General features: G+C 40.0%; 1 protein-coding gene and 1 long non-coding RNA gene across 39 annotated transcripts in view; one reads left to right on the plus strand and one right to left on the minus strand.

The window, feature by feature from the left end:
* The window catches only part of LOC144576997 (uncharacterized), a 32942-nt gene extending 31399 nt beyond the window's left edge, over window positions 1-1543 (minus strand). Inside the window, exon 1 of the long non-coding RNA XR_013520062.1 lies at window positions 1419-1543. This is a non-coding gene — a long non-coding RNA (uncharacterized LOC144576997). The remainder of the gene's footprint in view (window positions 1-1418) is intronic.
* Window positions 1-21547, plus strand: part of OSBPL9 (oxysterol binding protein like 9) — a 185664-nt gene that overhangs the window by 59687 nt on the left and 104430 nt on the right. For 22 of the 38 annotated variants that reach the window (XM_009001204.5, XM_054236220.2, XM_002750813.5 and 19 more), the window contains one exon: window positions 3743-3821. The exons of the other annotated variants lie outside the window; for them this stretch is intronic. In XM_009001204.5, coding sequence (XP_008999452.2) covers window positions 3743-3821 — 79 coding nt within the window. The remainder of the gene's footprint in view (window positions 1-3742; window positions 3822-21547) is intronic. 38 annotated transcript variants of the gene reach the window in all.

The following is a 21547-nucleotide window of genomic DNA, read 5'->3' on the forward strand; positions in this document are numbered from 1 at the left end:
AAGCCTCAGTTAGAGTAATGTTTTCTCCCATATAGACTATCTAAAGTACACAGAGAGAAATGTTTCTGCAGCAGCAACAGATGCTCCAGAGAAGTTTTTTTTGTTTTTATTTTTTATTTTATGTATTTATTTATTTTTTTTGAGACAGAGTTTCGCTCTTGTTACCCAGACTGGAGTGCAATGGTGCGATCTCAGCTCACCGCAGCCTCCGCCTCCCAAGTAGCTGGGATTACAGGCACGCGCCACCATGCCCAGCTAATTTTTTGTATTTTTAGTAGAGACGGGGTTTCACCATGTTGACCAGGATGGTCTCGATCTCTTGACCTCATGATCCACCCGCCTCGGCCTCCCAAAGTGCTGGGATTATAGGCTTGAGCCACCGCGCCCGGCCCTATTTTTGTTTTTTAAGACAGAGTCCCACTCTGTCATCCAGGCTGGAATGCAGTGGTGTGATCTCAACTCATTGCAATCTCTGCCTCGAAGTAATTCTCCTGCCTTGGCCTCCCAAGTAGCTGGGATTACAGGCATGTGACACCATGTCCAGCTAATTTTTATATTTTTAGTAGAGATGGGGTTTCACTATGTTGGCTAGGCTGGTCTTGAACTCCTGACCTCAGGTGATCCGCCCACCTTGGCCTCCCAAAGTGCTAGGATTACAGATGTGAGCCACTGTGCCTGGCTTCCAGAGAAGTTCTGTGCAACCAAACTAGAGCAGTAATGTGGTCATTGAAGATCTGTGAGGCAGAAGTTTGATGCAGTGAGAGGAAGGAAGCCAGCGTGTAGGAGTGGATGAAAGGTTAAGGTATGGCCAATTTTCAAAAAGCTCCTCTCTGAAGGCAATGTGAGGGGAGGTGGTAGCTAGAGGGAGATGTGGAATTTTGCTTTTGTTTAACAAATGCTGAGAAATAGAGCTTGAGAAATGACCCTAAAAAGTGAAATTTCTTCGTATTTTTAAACATTTAAAAGTTTAAAACATTAAAATAATTATAATTATAATTATTTTTTTGAGACGGAGTTTTGCTCTTATTACCCAGGCTGGAGTGCAATGGCATGATCTCGGCTCACCGCAACCTCTGCCTCCTGGGTTCAGGCCGTTCTCCTGCCTCAGCCTCCCAAGTAGCTGGGACTACAGGCATTTGCCACCATGTCCAGCTAATTTTTGTATTTTTAGTAGAGATGGTGTTTCACCATGTTGACCAGGATGGTCTCGATCTCTTGATCTTGTGATTCACCTGCCTCGGCCTCCCATAGGGCTGGGATTTTAGGCATTAGCCACCACGCCTGGCCTTATTATTTTAAAATTTAAAATTTTTCTATAAGTTCCTCAGTCACACTAGTCACATTTAAAATGTTCAACAGCCATTTTGTGGCTAGTGACTATGAAACTGAACAGCACAAATACAGAACATTTTACTCACCGCAGAAAGTTCTGTTGGATAACAGTGCCATGGATCTTGTCATCACAGAGCACTAAATCACAATGAATAGTTAATGTTGCCAGCTGTTGAAGAGAACTCATTTTCATGAGTGAGGCATGTGGGAGAAATGTTGAGGCTGAGTTCATACAGGGTCTCCTCTGTGAGATGGGGTGGAAGGAAGCTGGGTGACGATAGTGGAAATATTGGTTGGGCCAGATTTTAAATAGCCTTGAATGACATTATGAAGTAATGCTGACTTTATCTGTTAGTTCATAGAGAGCCAAGGAAGATTTTAAACATGCGAGTCTCCTGTGAGAGTCTGTGCTTCAGAAATATTACTCTGGCAATATCAAGGACTGAGAGCTAACTGTAAAGTGTCCAGACTAAAGGTAGACAGATTGTTATCAAACAAGAAACAATGAAAGCCTGAATTATAGCAGTAGCAGAGAGGATGGAGACAAGTTGGTGAACTTAATAGTTTAGAGATGGAATGAGCACAACCTGTGGTGATGGAACAAGGGGAAGTTGTACAGACCTGTTTTTACTGGAGTTGACTAGGTGACTGGTGAGCTTACATTTGAGTTCTTTCTCAAAAGAAAGAACAGGCATTTGAGAGTAGAGTGAGTTGCAACAGCTTTGTTAAGATACAATATATAGACTAAGCAATTTATCCACTTGGAGTATACAATTTATGTTTTTAGTGTACTCACAGAGTTGTTCAACCATCATCATAGTCCATTTTAGAATGTAAAAGAAATCTAGTATGGAAACCTAGTATACCCATTAGCAGCCGTTTCCCGTTTCATCCCAGCCCTCCCAGCACTAGACAACTACTAATCTACTTTCAGTCTGTGAATTTGCCTATTCTGGACATTTCTTGTAAGTAGAATCATGTAACATGTCATTTTTTCTTTTAATAGAGATGGGGTTTCACCTGGTTGGTCAGACTGGTTTTGAACTCCTGACCTCAGGTGATCTACTTGAATCCCCTTGAGTGATTTCAATTCCCATTGTTCAGGGCTCTGTTTTTATCCGCAGCATACTTCTTCTCTTATCACCAACCTGAGGCATTTGACCTATTCTATGTTCTTTAGTCGGTCTCTTTGGAATACTTAAGATACTTATTTCTTAAGGACACTGACCAATAGATTCCCTATTTTGCTTAGTTTCCTGTCTCTTTCCTTAATTTCTGTTGTCTTCACAGAATCCATATAGTTGAATATTTTTAAAAAGAGGGCCAGGTGTGTGGCACACTTCTGTAATCCCAGCACTTTGGGAAGCTGAGGCAGGCAGATCACTTGAGGTTAGGAGTTCAAGACCAGCCTGTCCAACAAGGTGAAACCCCATCTCTACTACAAATACAAATGTTAGCTGGGTGTGGTGTCATACACTTGTAATCCCAGCTACTCAGGAGGCTGAGGCAGGAGAATCGCTTGAACCCGGGAGGCGGAGGTTGCATTGAGCTGAGATTGCACCACTGCACTCCCGCCTGGGTGACTGCCTGGGCAACAGGGTGAGACCCTGTCTCAAAAAATAATAATAAAAACGTATTTTTAAAAAAGAGTTAAAACCTACCCAGTCCGCCTCCCCAAAATGACTTATAAATGCATTTTTCCATTATATGTGACTGCCCACCCCCAGTTTGGAGAGTTGTTCATGTTCTTATTTAGAAACATATACTAATTATGTACTTAAGTGCCATGTGTCAAAATAGTCCTTGATTTCTAAGATTTCATAGTGGTTCAGTAGGAAGAGGCTGACATATGAACACAAAATTACAGTATACTCTGAAAAGTGCTCTTGCAGGGCAATGTACAAGTGGTTATGGGAGCCCCTGGAAGAAGGGGTTGGGACAATGTTTTGAAGCAAATGTCACCTGACATTTCTACACTTAACAAGTATATACTATCACAGAAGCAGCCTGATGAAGAGCACCTGCCTTCTTTCAGCCTTACAACAACCTGGTGAGGTGTAGTTTTTGACTCCCATTTTAGAGAGCATTCTGAAGTTCAGAAAGGCTCAGTGTCTGGCTCTTAAAACACAGATTCTAGATTCAGCTTCTGTGTTCGTCCCCTCCCCCTCCCAGGACATCTATGCCCTTAAGCAAGGCATAGAATGTACCTATGCACGGTACTAGAATGTCCTGCCAGCTCCTCTCCTTTAGTTCTTTCTCCTTAAGCAAAACTGGAGTCTCAGATTCCTCTTTTCTGTGTCTAGCCTGCTTCCGGTGTCATTGGTGCATTGAGTATTCCAGGGCTGTAGCAGTAGTGAATATTGCTGATGTCATTGTTTGCCTTATTGGGATTTTGCTCTTTGTTTCACAGGGAGCTGTGATTGGTATAGACGATGAGGACGACAGCACCTTCACAATAACTGTTGATCAGAAAACCTTCCATTTCCAGGGTGAGCTGAAAGAAGAGATTCTTTCTCTTCATAGTCCCATCTGCTTCCTTCCTTCTCTTTTGGGTTGTTTGCTGGATGACTTTAATGGTTTTGCAACTGATCCTGCATGAACGAGTGCACAGGAACGTTCTGGATGAAGTGGTACTGCAGGTTAGGCAGGGATTTGTATCTGCAGTGGATGTAGATCAATTTGAAATGACTGTGGATCTGGCTGCAGTTGGAGATTAAAAATTTTAAAGGATAAAAATCAGTGAAGGGAGAGAGTAATGGGCTGCTGCTGCTGCTGGCTTGTGTTTACAGAAGGTTGCTGATCTTCTTTATCGAAGAGTATGGTTCTGCTTCTTCATGAAGAATCTAAAGACTGATTGCGAAGGTTGCAGTATTTGTCTGTGTAAAACTCAAAATATAAATTAAATTGAAGCTTAGTGGCAACCTTTGACTTAAAGGTTTTCCTCTGCTTTAAGAACTACAAGTTTTCGTTCATTTATCTGTTTTTCTGTTTTGTCTGCCAGCTATCATTTCTCTGCTGTTATCCTTTTTATAGTTAAAAACACCAATGCCATCTGCCACTGCTATGTTTCGGCATTGCATTCTATGGTTCACCGGTAGAAAGGGTAAGGTACTGTATGATCATTCTCATTTCATCTTGCTTTGAAAACTCAAAACCAGAAAATAAAAGTCTGTGATCTTGTCCTAAAGTACCTCTTGTCTGTTAGGAGTATCTGTTAGTTTTACTATTAATGGTTTTGTTATTTTGCCTTTTCAGAGTAATCATTCTTTTATGATTAGAGCAGTCCAAGAAATTTAGAAATGAAAAGATTAGGAGAGATTAGCACTTTCTCCCAACTACAAGTAATAGTACACTGTTAGAGATGCTAGGTATGCCAAGATAAATAAGTATTAAATACATTTATTGCTTTAAAATGTTTTGGTTATGAAATCTAACAGAGGCCAGATAGGTTATGTGAGGTATTTAGGCAGCTATTGTCTTTAAATGTTTTGGTTATGAAATCTAACAGAGGCCAGATAGGTTATGTGAGGTATTTAGGCAGCTATTGTCTTTTCGTGCTAGGATAGTGAACTGCAGTTATTTTTCTTTATTTTCTTGTTTCAGAAATTGACACAGTAATGAAAGATGCAGGTTATATTCAACAAACATAAACCAGTGTACTCAATTGTGATATCTCTAATACTTTCTTTTGCATATCCTTAAAGTATTTACTGTGTTTGGTGATATTATTTATTCAGAGCTGCTTAAATAATGTTGCTCTCCTGAAATTTTCTGCTGTATTTAACTTCATAAAACATTTTAAATCCTTAAGCCCAGAGTCTTTATTTTTAGGCTAAATATGTAATGCTGCTTATAAACCAAAGCAGATAATTTCTACACCCCGGAACTCTACTTGAATGAAGTTGAATATTTTAATGCATTTCAAAAAAGAGCTGCTGGGTGCAGGTAGGGCTGCAGTATGGAATTCTCTTGTCTGTAGTTGCTAAGGAGACACCTCCTTTGGACCCTCAGAAGCTGTATTGTTTGCTTGTTTAAAGGAGAAGGGACTCAAATCTCTAGAGCAAAGGTACTTCTACCTTCTGATTTACTTTTAAATTATTTATCTCCCCATTAGCACTCTCATATTTATGTGGCTTATAAAACAAGAAATTTTCCTAAGGAAGGATTTAAATGATAAGAGGTACAATTTAAATATTTAAAAAATTGATTCATAATTTTGAAACTGTCAGAATATTCAGTTTATTTTCTATTATAGTAGTTATGAGAGTCTTAGCTCTGGATTCTGAATTTTGCAAAGAACTTGGTAAGACTGTATTTTTTGTTGTTAATAATGAGAGCTATTTCACATTCATAGGTCCTTGATCATAAAATCTCTGCAAATTTGATAAAAGGTTATCAATAAGAGATCTTAAATTCTTGATTAGAACTGAAAGCAAATTTTAGCTATATATGTGAACGTATGTTTAAATGTGCTGAAGTTTTTATTGAATACACCAGGTTTTTTGAAAGTAAATGAAATATCAGTTCATGCATTTATAAAACAAATTCTACTGTCAGCTATTAAAGGGAAAGCTAGAATTTGTTCAGATACATTCATTTATTCACTCAGCATCTATTTTAGACATTATTCTGGGGATAGAGTGGTATACAAAACAGATAAAACTCCTTGCCCTTTGGGTCATCCATTCCAATAAAAGAGAAAGGTAATAACACAATAAGTTCATAAAATATAAGTAAATGAAAGTGATAAGACCTGGGGAGAAAAACATAAAATAGGAAAGGAGAAAATGAAATAGAAGTTCATGCGGGGAGGGGGAAGGTATTGAAATTTTAAATAGGGTGGTTAGTATAAAACTCAGTAAGATGGTGCCTTTTAGTGAAAGAGCTGAAGAAAGTGAGGAAACAAGGTATATGGCTACGTTGGGGAGGATACGTCATTTCTCTATCTGGAATGACGTACCCACTCTGCCTCCCTCCTTAACACTGTCATATACTTTGTTTTGTTTTTGGTTTTCTTTTTTCAGTTTATAGTCATATATTTGAAGAACAGCTGGAGGACAGCTCTGGTTGGAGTGCAGATAACCATGGGGGAGAGTAATGGGGAATGAAATCTGAGAGGACATAGGAAGTCCAATTATATGAAGCCTTTATACTGGCATTGAATTTGACTGAGTTAAAAGGCCATTAGAGGGTTTTGAGCAGAGGGGTGACATGGTGTGATGTATGTTTTAACAGGATGACTCTGCCTCTGTCTTGGGAGTAAAATGCAGAGGGGCAAGGGCAGAAGTTGGAAAACTATTTCTGCAGTAGACTGTTGTAAACCAAAGGAGTGGTGGTGGTGCTCCCACATGTTAGTTAGCAGTGGAGATGGGGAGATAGTGAGAAGTGTTTGAATTGTGTGTATGTATAATCAACCTTATTGAGGTATATTAACATATATCATAACTACCATCACAATCAAGATACAGATTCCATCACTCCAAAAGATTCCTTTATACCTCTGTCAGTCAGTTCCCAGCTCCAGCCCCTGGCCATTAGCAACCAGTGATCTGCTTTCTATCATCGTAGAATAGATGTTTTGTTTGGAGAATTTCACATAAATGGAATCATACAGTATATACTCTCTTGTCTGGCTTTATTTTAGCTCAGCATAATGTTTTTAAGATTCATCCATGTTGTTGCATATGTTAGTAGTCCCTTTTATATTGCTAAATAATATTCTGTTATATGATGGTATATTTATTCTGAAGGTTGAGCTGTAGCATGTGACAGAAAAACAAGTCTAGGTCAAGTAACAAGAATGGAGTTGCCATTAAACTGAAGTGGAAGATCGCAGGAGGAACTAATTTGGGAGGGTGAGGGAAATGTGAGCATCAGGAGCTTAGCTTTGGACATATTTATTAAACAAGCTTTAGATATCCACCAAGCAGGCAAATGGAGATGTCAAGTAGACAGTTGGAGTTCAGTGGAAAAGTTTAGACTGGAGAAATAAAGTTGGGAGTCATGGGCACATAGATGATATATAAAGCCACAAGAATTCGGGAGTAAGTATGGAGAGAAAAGAGGTCCGACTACCGAGCCCTGGGGTGCTCAACACTTATAGAGAGGGCACAAGATGAGATAAAACCAGCAAGAGATCAAGAAGAAGCAATCAAAAAGGAGAAGGAAAACCAAGGGAATGTGGTACCCTGGAAGGCAAGAAAATGTGTTTCTAAGAGGAGAGAAGGATCAACAACTGTGTCAAATGCTACTGACAGCTCAAGTAAGATGAGGATTGAGAAACAGTTGCGGGATTTAATAATGAGAAGTTTGTTGGTAACCCTGTGAAGAGTGATTTTTAAGATAGGAGTATAGACAATGCATTCAAGTTGTGATGTAATGGGAAGATGAGAAATATAGCTGGAACTGGAAGGGGAAGTTGTAACAAGGGAGCTTTTGTTTTGTTTTTGTAGGATAAGAGAAATAATAGCATTTCTATGTTATTGGCAGTGATTCAGTAAAGAGGGAAGAATTGATGATGCAAGAGAGAAAGGAAAAAGTTGCTAGATCACTGTCCTGGAGAAAGCAAGAGAGGATGGGATCTAACACACAGGTGGGAGCAGTGTCTTTGGCTTGGAGCATGGACAGTTTATCTAAAGTATCATAACACAGCTGTGATTGTTGATGAGACCTTAAACAGATTAAAGCAGTGGTAATAGGGAGGAAAACAGACTAGATTTGATATTTTAAAAAATCTATAGAACTGGGGCACAGTGGTGTGCACCTGTAGTCCCAGCTATTCAGGAGGCTGAGGCCAGAGGACCACTTGAGCCCAGGAATTTAAAATTGTAGTGTTCTATGATCACACCTGTGCATAGCCGTTGTACTCTAGCCTGGGCAATATCGTGATGCCCTGTCTTTAAAAATTTTTTTTAATCTATAGGAACTGGTGATTGCTCGGAAATGGGAGGTGAGAGAATTTGGGTACTAAGGGTGATGCTCTTGGCTTGGCTTACTGTTGGATGTTGTCAACATCTCCCCTCCCCTCCGCTACCCCTTACCCCCTCCCCTCCCCTCCCCTCCCCTCCCCTCCTTCCTTTCTTTTTTCTTTCTTTCTTTCTTTTTTTCTGTTTTTAGTTTTATGTGTGTGTGTATATATATATATATATATATATTTTTTTTTTTTTTTTTTTTTGAGACAGGGCCTTGCTCTGTCACCCAGGCTGGAGTGCAGTGGCATGATCATGGCTCATTGCAGCCTTGACTTCCTGGGCTCAAGCGATCCTCCCACCTCAGCCTCCCAGGTAGCTGGGACCCACTAAAAAATTGAGCCTGCACCACCATGGCCAGCTAATTTTTTTTTTTAATACTTTTTTTAATTTTAATAGTTATTTTTTGAGTTAAAACTCATATGTATGTATGTTTAATCAACTTTATTGAGGTATAACTTATTATGTTGCCAGGGCTGGTCTTGAACTCCTAGGCTCAAGCAATCCTCCTGCCTTAGCCACCCAAAGTGCTGGGGTTTCAGGTGTTACCCATTGTGCCTCACTGTCAACATCTGAAGTAGAGCATATAGGAGAGCAGAGGTGGTGGTGAGAGGGACCTCTTATGTTTGAGGTGTCTGTGGGACACACAGATGATGGTAATTGGATCTGAGTCTGGGCTGGAAATGGAGATTTGTGGTCATCAGCATACTGCTGGTAGGTAGAACTAGAAGTTGAAAATATGAATTCCTAACAGCTAGGCAGGTAAGTACAGTCAGGTGCTGCATAAGGACATTTAGGTCAATGACGGACCACGTATAAGTTTTTGGTTCTATAAGATTATAATGCCATATTTTTACTGTACTTTTTCTATGTTTAGATACACAAATGCCATTGTGTGGCAGTTGCCTTCAGTACTGAGTGCAGTAACATACTCTACCGCAGGGCATCCAGTCTTATGGCTTCCCTGGGCCACATTGGAAGAAGAATTATCTTGGGTCACACATAAAATACACTAACTAATGAGCTAATGAGCTAAAAATAAAAATTCCAGAAAAACATCATAATTTGTTAAGAAAGTTTATGAATTTGTTTTGGGCTGCATTCAAAGCCATCCTGTGCCACCTGCAGCCTGTGGGCCACAGGTTGGACAACCTTGCAGGTCTATAGTCTAGGAATGATAGCCAAACCCTATAGCCCAGGTGTGTAGTAGGCTTTACCATCTAGGTTCATGTGCTGATATTTGCACAGTGATGAAATTGCCTAATGTATGCATTTCTCAGAACAGATTCCAGTCATTAAATAGTGCATGACTGTAAATGAGTAAAGAGTATGGCTGCGTAAAGACCAGCAAGTTGAAGCCAGGCACAGTGGCTCATGCTTGTAATCTCAGAACTTTGGGAGGCTGAGACAGGCAGATCGCCTGAAGTCAGGAGTTTGAGACTAGCCTGGCCAACATGGTGAAACCCCGTCTCTACTACAAGTGCAAAAATTAGCTGGGTGTGGTGGTGCATACCTTTAATTCCAGTTACTTCGGAGGCTGGAGAATTGCTTGAACCTAGGAGGTGGATGTTGCAGTGAGCCAAGATTGTGCCATTGCACTCCAGCCTGGGCAACAAGAGCAAAACTCTGTCTCAAAAAAAAAAAAAAAAAAAAAAAAAGACTAGTAAGTTAGAGAGGTCACACCCTGTTTAAAGGGGTAGCTGCTACTTAGTTCCAGACAGTTGTAGACTTGGAATGTTTGCCCAGTGTTGTCAGTTTATCCATTTTTTTCAAGAGAAACCAGAAATTTCGTTTTGTTTCTTTTCCATGGGTCGAATTAAGCATGTGTGTGTGTGTGAAATCTCCAGTTTAGAAATAATTTTTTATGTAGACCAAATAAAACGCATCTATGGGCTAAATACAACCTTTGGATTTTTAGTCTTTGATTAAAATCATGGTAGTAGTGGGTGTTACCCTTCTGGAAGATCAGAGCGAGAAGAGAGCTAATGATTAAACCCTGGATCACACTAGGGTGGAACTGCTAACAGGCTCTTAGGAATGATCATAGAGGTTAGGATGAAAGCTGTTAGTTTCAACCATATGAAATTACTTTTTTTTATAGGTGAAAAGTAGTTGCATATTAGCAGTTCATATGGCTCAGTCTAATAGAAGACTAGTTCACACTAATAATTAGAAAAAAATCTAATTATTTGAATTTTACCTTCAAATAAAATTTTATCTATTTAATGATTTATTATATATCATGATTCATAATGTTACTGATAATATATTGGGGTAATAATAATGACCAACATTTATTGAATGTTTATGAGTTTTAAATGAATATTGTCTACCATAAAATAAGCATTTTAACTCATGCAGTTTTCCCAACCTTATGAAGTAGGTACTGTTATAATATTAGTGTTTTTATTTTATTGATTAGAAAACTGGGAGCCACAGATACATAGCTAATATAAGGCAAAACTGAAATTTGAACACAAACAATTGTGCCCTAGAGCCATTTTCCTCCTCACTGTTATAAACTATATTGTAGAGATTTGTCAACTAGTTTACAATTAATATTTATCAGAAAAGAAATTAAGAGGCTGGGCATAGTGGCTTACGCCTGTAATCCCAGCACTTTGGGAGGTTGAGGTAAGTGGATCACTTGAGGCCAGAAGTTTGAGACCAGTCTGGCCAACATGGTAAAACCTCGTCTCTACTAAAAATACAGAAATTAGCCAGGCATGGTGGCTCATGCTGTAGTCCCAGCTACTTAGGAGGCTGAGGCAGGAGAATTGCTTGAACTTGGGAGGTGGCGGTTGCAGTGAGCCAAGATTGTGCTACTACACTCCAGCCTGGGCAACAGAGTGAGACACCTTCTCAAAAAAAAAAAAAAAAAAAAGGAATTAATATAAAATAAGGAACTTTAAGTTACAATACAGTTTAATGCAATTAAAATTTTTGGCAGTAACTAGCCAGGAGTATAGGTGATGTGCCTGTAATCCCATCTACTCAGGAGGTTCAGGTGGGAGGATGGCTTGAACTCGGGAGGCAAAGATTGCAGTGAGCCAAGCTCGTGCAGTTTCACTCCAGCCTGGGTGACAGAGCAAGACTCCATTTCAAAAAAAAAAAAAAAAAAAATGACAGTGACCACAAAAATAATGATAATGATGTGAAGTGATGCATTTTAAAAAAATATATTTTATTGCACTTTAGGTTCTGGGGTACATTGCTGAACATGCAGGATTATTGCATAGGTACATACATGGCAATGTAGTTTGCTGCCTCCATCCTCACGTCACCTATATCTGGCATTTCTCCCCATGTTATCCCTCCCCAACCTCCCTACCTCCTGTTGTCCCTCCCCATTCCCCACCAACAGACCCCAGTGTGTGATGCTTCCGTCCCTGTGTCCATGTGTTCTCATTGTTCAACACCCCCACCTATGAGTGAGAACATGCAGTGTTTGATTTTCTGTTCTTGTGTCAGTTTGCTGAGAATGATGGGTTCCAGATTCATCCATGTTCCTACAAAGGACACAAACTTATTGTTTTTTATGACTACATAGTATTCCATGTTGCATATCTGCCACATTTTCCTTGTCCAGTCTGTCATCGATGGGCATTTGGGTTGGTTCCAAGTCTTTGTTATTGTGAACAGTGCTGCAATGAACATATGTGTGGGGCATGTGTCTTTGTAATAGAACGATTTATAATCCTTTGGATATATACCCAGTAATGGGATTCTTAGGTCAAATGGAATTTCTATTTCTGGGTCCTTGAGGAATCACCACACTGTCTTCCACAATGGTTGAACTAATTTACACTCCCACCAACAGTGTAAAAGTGTTCCTATTTCTCCAAATCCTCTCTAGCATCTGTTGTCTCCAGATTTTTTAATGATCGCCATTCTAACTGGCATTTTTTAATGATCGCCATTCTAACTGGTATCTCCATGTGGTTTTGATCTGCATTTCTCTAATGACCCTTGATGATGAGCATTTTTTCATATGTTTGTTGGCCTCATAAATGTCTTCTTTTGAAAAGTGTCTGTTCATATCCTTTGCCCACTTTTGAATGGGGTTGTTTGTTTTTTTCTTGTAAATCTTTTTTAGTTCTTTGTAGATTCTGGATATTAGCCCTTTATCCGTTGGGTAGATTGCAAATATTTTTTCCCATTCTGTTGGTTGCTGGTTCACTCTAATGATTGTTTCTTTTGCTATACAGAAGCTCTGGAGTTTAATTAGATCCCATTTGTCTATTTTGGCTTTTGTTGCTGTTGCTTTTCGTGTTTTAGTCATGAAGTCCTTGCCTATGCCTATGTCCTGAATGGTTTTGCATATGTTTTCTTCTGGGGTTTTTATGGTGTTAGGTCTTATGTTTAAGTCTTTAATCCATCTGGAGTTAATTTTAGTGTAAGATATCAGGAAGGGGTCCAGTTTCTGCTTTCTGCACATGGCCAGCCAGTTTTCCCAACACCATTTATTAAACAGGGAATCCTTTCCCCGTTGCTTGTTTTTGTCAGGTTTGTCACAGATCAGGTGGTTGTAGATGTGTGGCATTGCCTCCGAGGCTTCTGTTCTGTTCCATTGGTCTACATATCTCTGTTTTGGTACCAGTACCATGCTGTTTTGATTACTGTAGCCTTGTAGTATAGTTTGAAGTCGGGTAGCATGATGCCTCCAGCATTGTTCTTTTTGCTTAGGATTGTCTGGGCTATGCAGGCTCTCTTTTGGTTCCATATGAAGTTTAAGGTGGTTTTTTTCAGTTCCGTGAAGAGGGTCATAGGTAGCTTGATGGGGTTAGTGTTGAGTCTATAAATTACTTTGGGCAGGATGACCATTTTCACAGTATTGATTCTTCCTAACCATGAGCATGGAATGTTTTTCCATCTGTTTTTGTCCTCTCTTATTTCCTTGAGCAGTGGTTTGTAATTGTCCTTGAAGAGGTTCTTTATGTCCTTTGTTAGTTGTATTCCTAGGTATTTTATTTTCTTTTTAGCAATTGTGAATGGCAATTTGTTCTTGATTTGGCTCTCTGTTTGTCTGTTATTGGTGTATAGGAATGCTTATGATTTCTGCACATTTATTTTGTATCCTGAGACTTCGCTGAAGTTGCTTATCAGTGTAAGGAGATTTGGGGCTGAGATGATGGGGTCTTCTAAATATACAACCATGTTGTCTGTGAATAGGGACAATTTGACTTCCTCCTTTCCTAATTGAATACTCTTTATTTCTTTTTCTTGCCTGATTGCTCTGGCTAGAACTTCCAATACTGTATTGGATATGAGTGGTGAGAGAGGGTATCCTTGCCAGATTTCAAAGTGAATGCTTCCAGTTTTTGCCCATTCAGTATAATATTGGCTGTGGACTTGTCATAAATAGCTTTTATTATTTTGGGATACATTCTGTCGATACCTAGTTTATTGAGAGTTTTTAGCATAAAGGGCTGTTGAATTTTACCAAAGGCCTTCTCTGCCTCTATTGAGATAATCATGTGTTTTTTGTCTTTGGTTCTGTTTATATGGTTTATGTTTATAGACTTGCATATGTTGAACCAGCCTTGCATCCCCGGATGAAGCCAACTTGATCGTGATGGATAAGCTTTTTGATGTTCTGTTGCAATCAGTTTGCCAGTATTTTATTGAATATTTTTACATCCATGTTCATCATGGATATTGGCCTGAAGTTTTTTTTGTTGTTGTTGAGTCTCTGCCAGGTTTTGGTATCAGGATGATGTTGGTCTCATAAAATGATTTGGGTTGGTTTCCCTCTTTTTGAATTGTTTGGAATAGTTTCAGAAGGAGTGGTACCAGCTCCTCTTTGTCTGGTAGAATTCAGCTGTGAACCCATGTGGACCTGGGGTACATTTGTTAATTGGCTAGATCAAACTATTCCACAATGTATATATACTTCAAAATATCATGTTGTATGTGATAAATACAATTAAATAACAATACCAATTTGGCATTTTTAATGGTCTCCATGTTCCATTACTTAGTAGAAATAGTAGTGGTGGTGGTGGTGGTGGTGGTAGTTGGTAACAACTACTATTACTACTACTAAATATCTGTTTTGAACCAGGCACCATATAATAGGCTGGAGTGCAGTGGTGCGATCTAGGCTCACTGCAACCTCTGCCTCCTGGTTTCAAGTGATTCTTCTGCCTCAGCCTCCCGAGTCGCTTGAATTATAGATGCCCACCACCACCCCCTGCTTATTTTTGTCTTTTTAGTGGAGGTAGGGTTTCACCATGTTGACCAGGCTGGTCTTGAACTCCTGACCTCAAGCTGTCTGCCTGCTTCAGCCTCCCAGAGTGAGCCACCATGTTAGGCTTAATTTTTCTGTTTTCCTGCTAATTAAAATAATGGTAGTACAGCCATTTATGGAAAATAGGATGGAGTTTTCTCAAGAAACTAAAAATTGAACTGCCGTATGATTCAGCAATTCCACTACTGCAAATAAACTGGTATAAGTTTGTCTCTCAGTATCTGTGGGGAATTGGTTCCAGGACCCCCACTCCCCACCCACAGTACCAAAATCACAGATGTCCATACCCCTTATATTAAATGGCACAATATTTGCATAAACCTTTGCATATTCTCCTATATACTTTAAATCATCAGTAGATTTCTAGATTATTTACAGTACCTAATACAGCCTACATGCTATGTAAATAGTTGTCATACTATACTTTTAAAATTTGTGTTATTTTGGCTGGGCTTGGTGGCTCACGCTTGTAATCCCTTTACTTTGGGTAGATGATCTGAGGTCAGGAGTTTGAGACCAGCCTGGCCAACATGGCAAAACCCTGACTCTACCAAAAATAAAAAAAATTAACCAGGAGTGGTGGTGGGTGCCTGTAATCCCAGCTAGGCAGGAGGCTGAGGCAGGAGAATTGCTTGAAACCGGTAGGCAGAGGCTGCCACCCAGCCTGGGCAACAGAGAGACTCTGTCTCAAAAAAACAACAACAGAAGTTATATTATTTTTATTGTTGTATTGTTATTTTTAATTGTTTCTTTTAAAAAATATTTTTAATCTTTAATTGGTTGAATCCATGGATGTAGAACCTGCAGATCCAGAGGGCCAGCATAGATCCAAAGGAAATGAAATCAGTATGTTGAGGAGATATGTAATGCACTCCCCACATTCACTGCATCATTATTCACAGTTGCCAAGATATGGAATCACTCTAATTGTCCATCAATAGATGAATGGATAAAGAAAATGTGTATATTATATACACAATGGAATACTATACAACTTTCTTTATTCCTTTCTAATCTTTTTTGGCCAGGAACAGTGTGTTGAGACCAGTTTTTGGTTTTTTGGTTTTTTGTTGTTGTTTTTTTTTAAGATGGAGTCTTGCTCTTATCACCCAGGCTGGAGTACAATGGCACGATCTTGGCTCACTGAAACCTCTGTCTCTGGGTTCAAGCAATTCTCCTGCCTCAGCCTCCCGAGTAGCTGGGATTATAGGCACCTGCCATCATGCCTGTCTAATTTTTGTATTTTTAGTAGAGATGGGGCTTCACCATGTTGGCCAAGCTGGTCTCTACTCCTGACCTCATGATCTGCCCATCTTGGCCTCCCAAAGTGCTGGGATTACAGGCATGAGCCACTGCACCTGGCCAAGACCAGTTTTTTAAAAGAAGGAAATCTTCACCAGGCTTGGTGGCTTACCACTGTAATCCCAGCACTTTGGGAGGCTGAGGAGGGCAGATCACTTGACACCAGGAGTTGGAGACCAGCCCGGCCAACATGGCAGAACTCCATCTCTACTAAAAATACAAAAATTAGCCAGGCATGGTAACGCATGCCTGTAATCCCAGCTACTCAGGAGGCTGAGGCAGGAGAATCACTTGAACTCGGGAGCGGAAGTTGCAGTGAGCCAAGCCTGCACCCATGCACTCGAGCCTGCGCAACAGAGCAAAACTCTGTCTCAAAAAAAAAGGAAATCTTGTCGTTTTTGATAACATGGTTGAGCCTGGAGGACGTTGTCCATTTAAATGTATAGACTTTAAAAATTGAACTCATATTAGCAGAGTAGAATGGTGGTTACCAGGGGCTGGGGGGGCGGTGAATGTTAAGGAGATGTTGGTCAAAATGTACAAAATTTCAGTTAGACAGGAGGAATAAGTTCAAGAGGTTTGTTTGTTTGTTTATTGAGATAGGGTCTTGCTCTGTCACCAAGGCTGGAGTGCAGTGGTGCAATCATAGCTCAGTGTAACCCTGAACACCTGGGCTCCAGTGAGCCTTCCACCTCAGACTCCTGAGTAGCTAAGACTACCCCATGCCCAGCAAATATTTTTAATTTTTTATTTGGTAGAGACAGGGTCTCACTATGTTGCCTTGGCTGGTCTCAAACTCCTGGCCTCAAGAGATTCTCCTACTTTGGCCTCCCAAAGTGCTGGTCTGAACCAACATGGTGACTATAATTAATAACAATGTACTATATTCTTGCAAATTGCTAATAAAGTATTTTTTTTTTAAAGACAGAGTCTTGCTTTGTTATAAGGCTGGAGTGCAGTGGCGCCATCTCGGCTCCTGCAACCTCTGCCCCCAAGTTTCAAGTGATTCTCCTGCCCCAGCCTCCTGAGGAGCTGGACTACGGGCACACACCACCATGCCCTGCTAATTTTTATATTTTTAGTAGAGATCGGATTTCACTGTGTTGGCCAGGATGGTCTCCATCTCTTGACTTCATCATCGGCCTGCATTGGCCTCCCAAAATATTGGGATTACAGATGTGAGCTACTGCACCTGGCCAAGAAAGTAGATTTTAAGTGTTCTCACCATGAAAACGAAGTATTTGAGGTAATATGTCTGTTAATTGGCTTGATGGAGCCATTCCACAATGTACATATTTCAAGACAACATGTTTTACATTATAAATCAGTGAAATGTTTGTTAATTAAGGGGGAAAATTTTATTTATTTGTTTATTTTTGAGGTGGATTCTTGCTCTGTCGCCCAGGCTGGAGTACAGTGGAATGATCCGGGCTCACTGCAACCTCTGCCTTCCTGATTCAAGCGATTCTCCTGCCTTAGCCTCCCAGTAGGGGATTACAGGCACTCGCCACCATGCCCGGCTAATCTTTTTTTAAATTTTTAGTAGAGACAGGGTTTCACCATGTTTAGCAGCAAACTCCTGATCTCAAATGATTCATTTGCTTTGGCCTCCCAAAGTGTTGGGGTTACCGGTGTGAGCCACCGCACCTGTCCAAGAAAACAGTTTTACAAAAGAATGGTAGAATAGGATGCAATATATTTTCAAATAGTTGCTTAAACACTGCTCTTTTGTTTTTCTTTTTTCAACAGAATCTAGCTGTCACCCATGCTGGAGTGCAGTGGCACAGTTATAGTTCACTGTGGCCTTGAACTCCTGGCTCAAGTGATTCTTCTTCTTTAACCTCCTGAGTAGCTGGGACTACAGGCACATACCACCATGCCCAGCTAATTTAAACATTTTTTTTATAGACACAGGTTCTCTTTATGTTGCCCAGGTTGATCTCAAACTACTTGCCCACCTCAGTTTCCCAAAGTGCTGGAATTACAAGCTTTGCCACCACATCCCTGGTGGAACACTGTTCTTCAAATGGATGTTGTATTGCTGCAAGAACTAAATCATTGTCTGGCAGGATTTATACAACGTGATGGCACGAAATGTCCATTTGTTGCTATATGTAAGAAAATTCAAATTTTTCTCTGAGGAGTCTGTACAAGAAAGTGCAGGTTATATGAAAGTTGAGTAGTCAAGTAATGCTATGTTATCTCTTACCTCAAGAAACATTGGGGGCACAGTTTTAAAAAAGAATAGTAGAATAGGATGCGAAATATATTCAAATAGTTTCCTGAACTACTTGAGAGACAATGATGCATTAAATGGTATGGGCTTGTAAGAGCAATAGGAGTTAAGGGAAGGGAATGATGAATGGACCCCAAATTTGAGACAGAAAAGTACATTTGTTATGGTAGAAGTCAGAGGTTGAGGCCCTACTGGCCTTCCCGAGGGAGCCCTTAGACACTTCTAGAAAATACTAGTACTCAGTTTATTCCCTTCTTGTCATACATCCATTTTTATTGTCAAGAAATATTTGAGTGTTTATTGTATACCAGGCACTAAATTGGTTTCTTAGTTAACGGGTGAGCAAAGCAAGGTGCCTAATCCCAAGGTTTTCACATTTTGAAAATCATCCTTCTGGAAGAGGCTTTCTGGTTGCACACAATTTCAGGCAGTTCTCAGAACCAGGTTAAATATCTCTGAGTTGATCCTCTGGTACTTCTGGTATATGTAGACTGCACTCATCCTTGTTTTTACTTTTAGACTGCCAACTGGTAAATTCTCCAAGAAAATGCTTGCTTCTACCATGATGATCTTTTTTTTTTTTTTTAAGATAGCATTCTCACTCTGTTGCCTAGGCTGGAGTGCAGTGGCATGCTCTGGGCTCACTGCAACCTCTGCCTCTGGGGTTCAAGCAGTTCTCCTGCCTTAGCTTCCCAAGTAGCTGGGATTACAGGTGCGTCAGCACACCCGGCTAATTTTTGCATTTTTGTAGAAATGGGGTTTCACCATGTTGGCCAGGCTGGTCTCAAACTCCTGACCTCAAGTGATCTGTCTGCCTTGGACTCCCAAAGTGCTGGGATTACAAGTGTGATCCACCACACCCGGCCCCTACCATAATTATCTTTGTCTTTTCAACCTCCTCCATTAATCTCTTACAAAAGACCTCTATAAGGATGACCTCTACAACGCATTCATTCTTATGATCATGGTGGTTTCATGAATGTACTCCATATGTAACATTGATCCAGCATATAAATTAAAGTTTAGTTTTATCATTACGTTTTCTTAATATTAAATTTGGGACCATAAGACAGTTCGAATACCCAGGAAAAAAGAAATCAAATTCAAATAAATATAAGAAAGGCTCTGTCTTTGCCAGGGGACTGGCTTTAATGAGGACATCTGCTTTTGGTGATTGCCTAGTGGGAGGAATCAGGGGATCATGCAGAAGAAAATTGAACTGGTTCTTGATTATGGATGATTTAAATCAAGTGGCGATATGTGTCAATGGGACTTTTTATTGGAGATGATGATTGTAAATTTTTTCTGGAGAAGATTATTATGATATAGAAGTGAGCCTCTGGTGCATAAAAAAGAGGTGCAGAGGATGCAATGCTTACTTAGGGTTCAATTAATATTGTGCTAGGGACTATAATTCTCCTGGGTACCTCACACCTACTTAAAAAGTAGATATTTTTATTCCCATTTTATAGATAAGGAAACTGAGGCTTATGTAAGTTTTTATTCCATGTCACACATATAGGAAATGACAGAGCCTGGATTCAAACCTATGCTTTTTTCATCACATGGTGCTGCTTGTTCATGCCTTTCCTTCCTTGTTACCCTTGGCCACACTCATGTATGTCTCTTTAACCATACCTTAGTCTCTTTGCAGCTCTAGCTTCACTGCTGTTCTTTCTGCTAAACAGTATAGCACGCTTCCTACACTGATTGTATTAGCAGTGGTTTCTTGCTGTCAGGTGGTTTTGGTTGTCACATTTCTCCTGTGCTTAATCTTGTCACTGGGCAGGGCCCAGCTGAGGCAAAGGAACTGGAGCATTGATTGGAAAAGATGGGCTTGAGTCATGGCATGAGGCATGAGATGAGCAAGCATGTCACCAAGTGTGTGGGTTTGGAAACCTGGCCAGAGAAAGGCGTAGGGATGCTCCCCATATGAATTTAAGGGTCAGGGAGTCAAACATTAACCTGAACCCAATTGAATTTTAATCCTGTTCTAACGCACGTTCTCTTACTATATCAACTGAGGGAGTATTCCCAGGTTGTTGAGGGAAACAAACCAGTATGGTTTCTCATATTTACTCCTCCTCTGCAGAAGTCCTGCTTTCCAAAGAAGACTGAATGTAAATCATGGGGTTAGCAGTAAAATAAGGATACCAATGCTGACTCTAGAAGTGTGAGATTAGAGAAATACATGTAAATACTCAGCGTGGTGCCTGCCAAATAGCAGGGCTTGAAACACTGTAGCTGCTGCTATTACTTTGTATGAATTTACTCGTGATGATGTTGCTGCTATTTCTGGGATTCCCCATTTCTCTTTTTTCTAGTCTAGGGTTTGGCCTGGAGATAATCCAAAATAGGTTCTTGAAAATCTCACACGATAAGGAATGGCACAAGGGATACAGAGCTATTGAGTGCTATTCAGGGAGTCTCAGTTTGATAGGAGAATGATCAATGAGTGTAGCAGCTGGTACAGCAGGAACTGTACCAAAGGCTTAATTATATTTTCTCATTTAATTCTTTTAACAACCCCAAAGACAACTATGAGGAAACTTAAGCATAGAATGCTAAATAACTTATCCACCATATATAGTTTTGAACAAATAATTATAGTACAACATGTTGTATAGAGACCTATGGATTTGTTGAAGAGAAAACTAGTAGAGGCAAGGAAAAGCTTCACAGAAGAGAGAATATTTGATGTGGGTTTTGAAGGATGAAATAGAGGTGGAGATTGGCAAGGATAGAATTGGAAAGAAGGATCGTTTAGCAACCTGCAGAGAAAGGGGCAGCATATTCTAAGTAAAGGGAACCTTGTGTGCATGAGCTTGGAAGTGTGGAAAAGGATGACTTGTTTGAGAAATGTAAGAAGTGCCCTGTATTTTAGAATACATGGGAGGTGAGGAGAAGGTGACTTGAGTTGAGCTGGAACTAGATAGATTATCAAAGATCTCATACACCAGAATGGTAAGTTAAAGTACCTTTTCTGTAAATTAGGAAAAGGCAAATTTTAGTCAGGGAAGCCTCCTTATCACATTTGTGGCTCAGAAGGAACAGTAGGAACTAGTAGTGAAGAGAAGTGAGATTGGAGGAAAGGAACCTAGTGTGGAGCTTACTGCAGAGGCTCTGGTGAGAGGTGTTGAAGGTTTGAACCAAGGCAGTAACGGTAGTTGCTTTTTCTTACACAGGATACACCCTGATTATCAATGGACAGACTATGAATGGAATATGACTATTTTAAATATAAAAATTGATGTTTGACCATGTTCTCCGTTTGGGAGTTTTTAGATACCTCTCAAAACTTTTGAGTATGAATCTTTTAGGAGTTTACATTTTCAACTAATGAGATAAATCAGGGTAATGCCATAAATGCAATGTACAATTGAATTTTAGCAATGTGGACAGGTTGGTTCATGGTAGAGAGAAGTGAATCTGAGTCATAGCCTATCTGAAAAGAAATAC

This window comes from Callithrix jacchus, chromosome 7 (assembly GCF_049354715.1).
Source record: "Callithrix jacchus isolate 240 chromosome 7, calJac240_pri, whole genome shotgun sequence".
Classification (NCBI taxonomy): domain Eukaryota; kingdom Metazoa; phylum Chordata; class Mammalia; order Primates; family Cebidae; genus Callithrix; species Callithrix jacchus.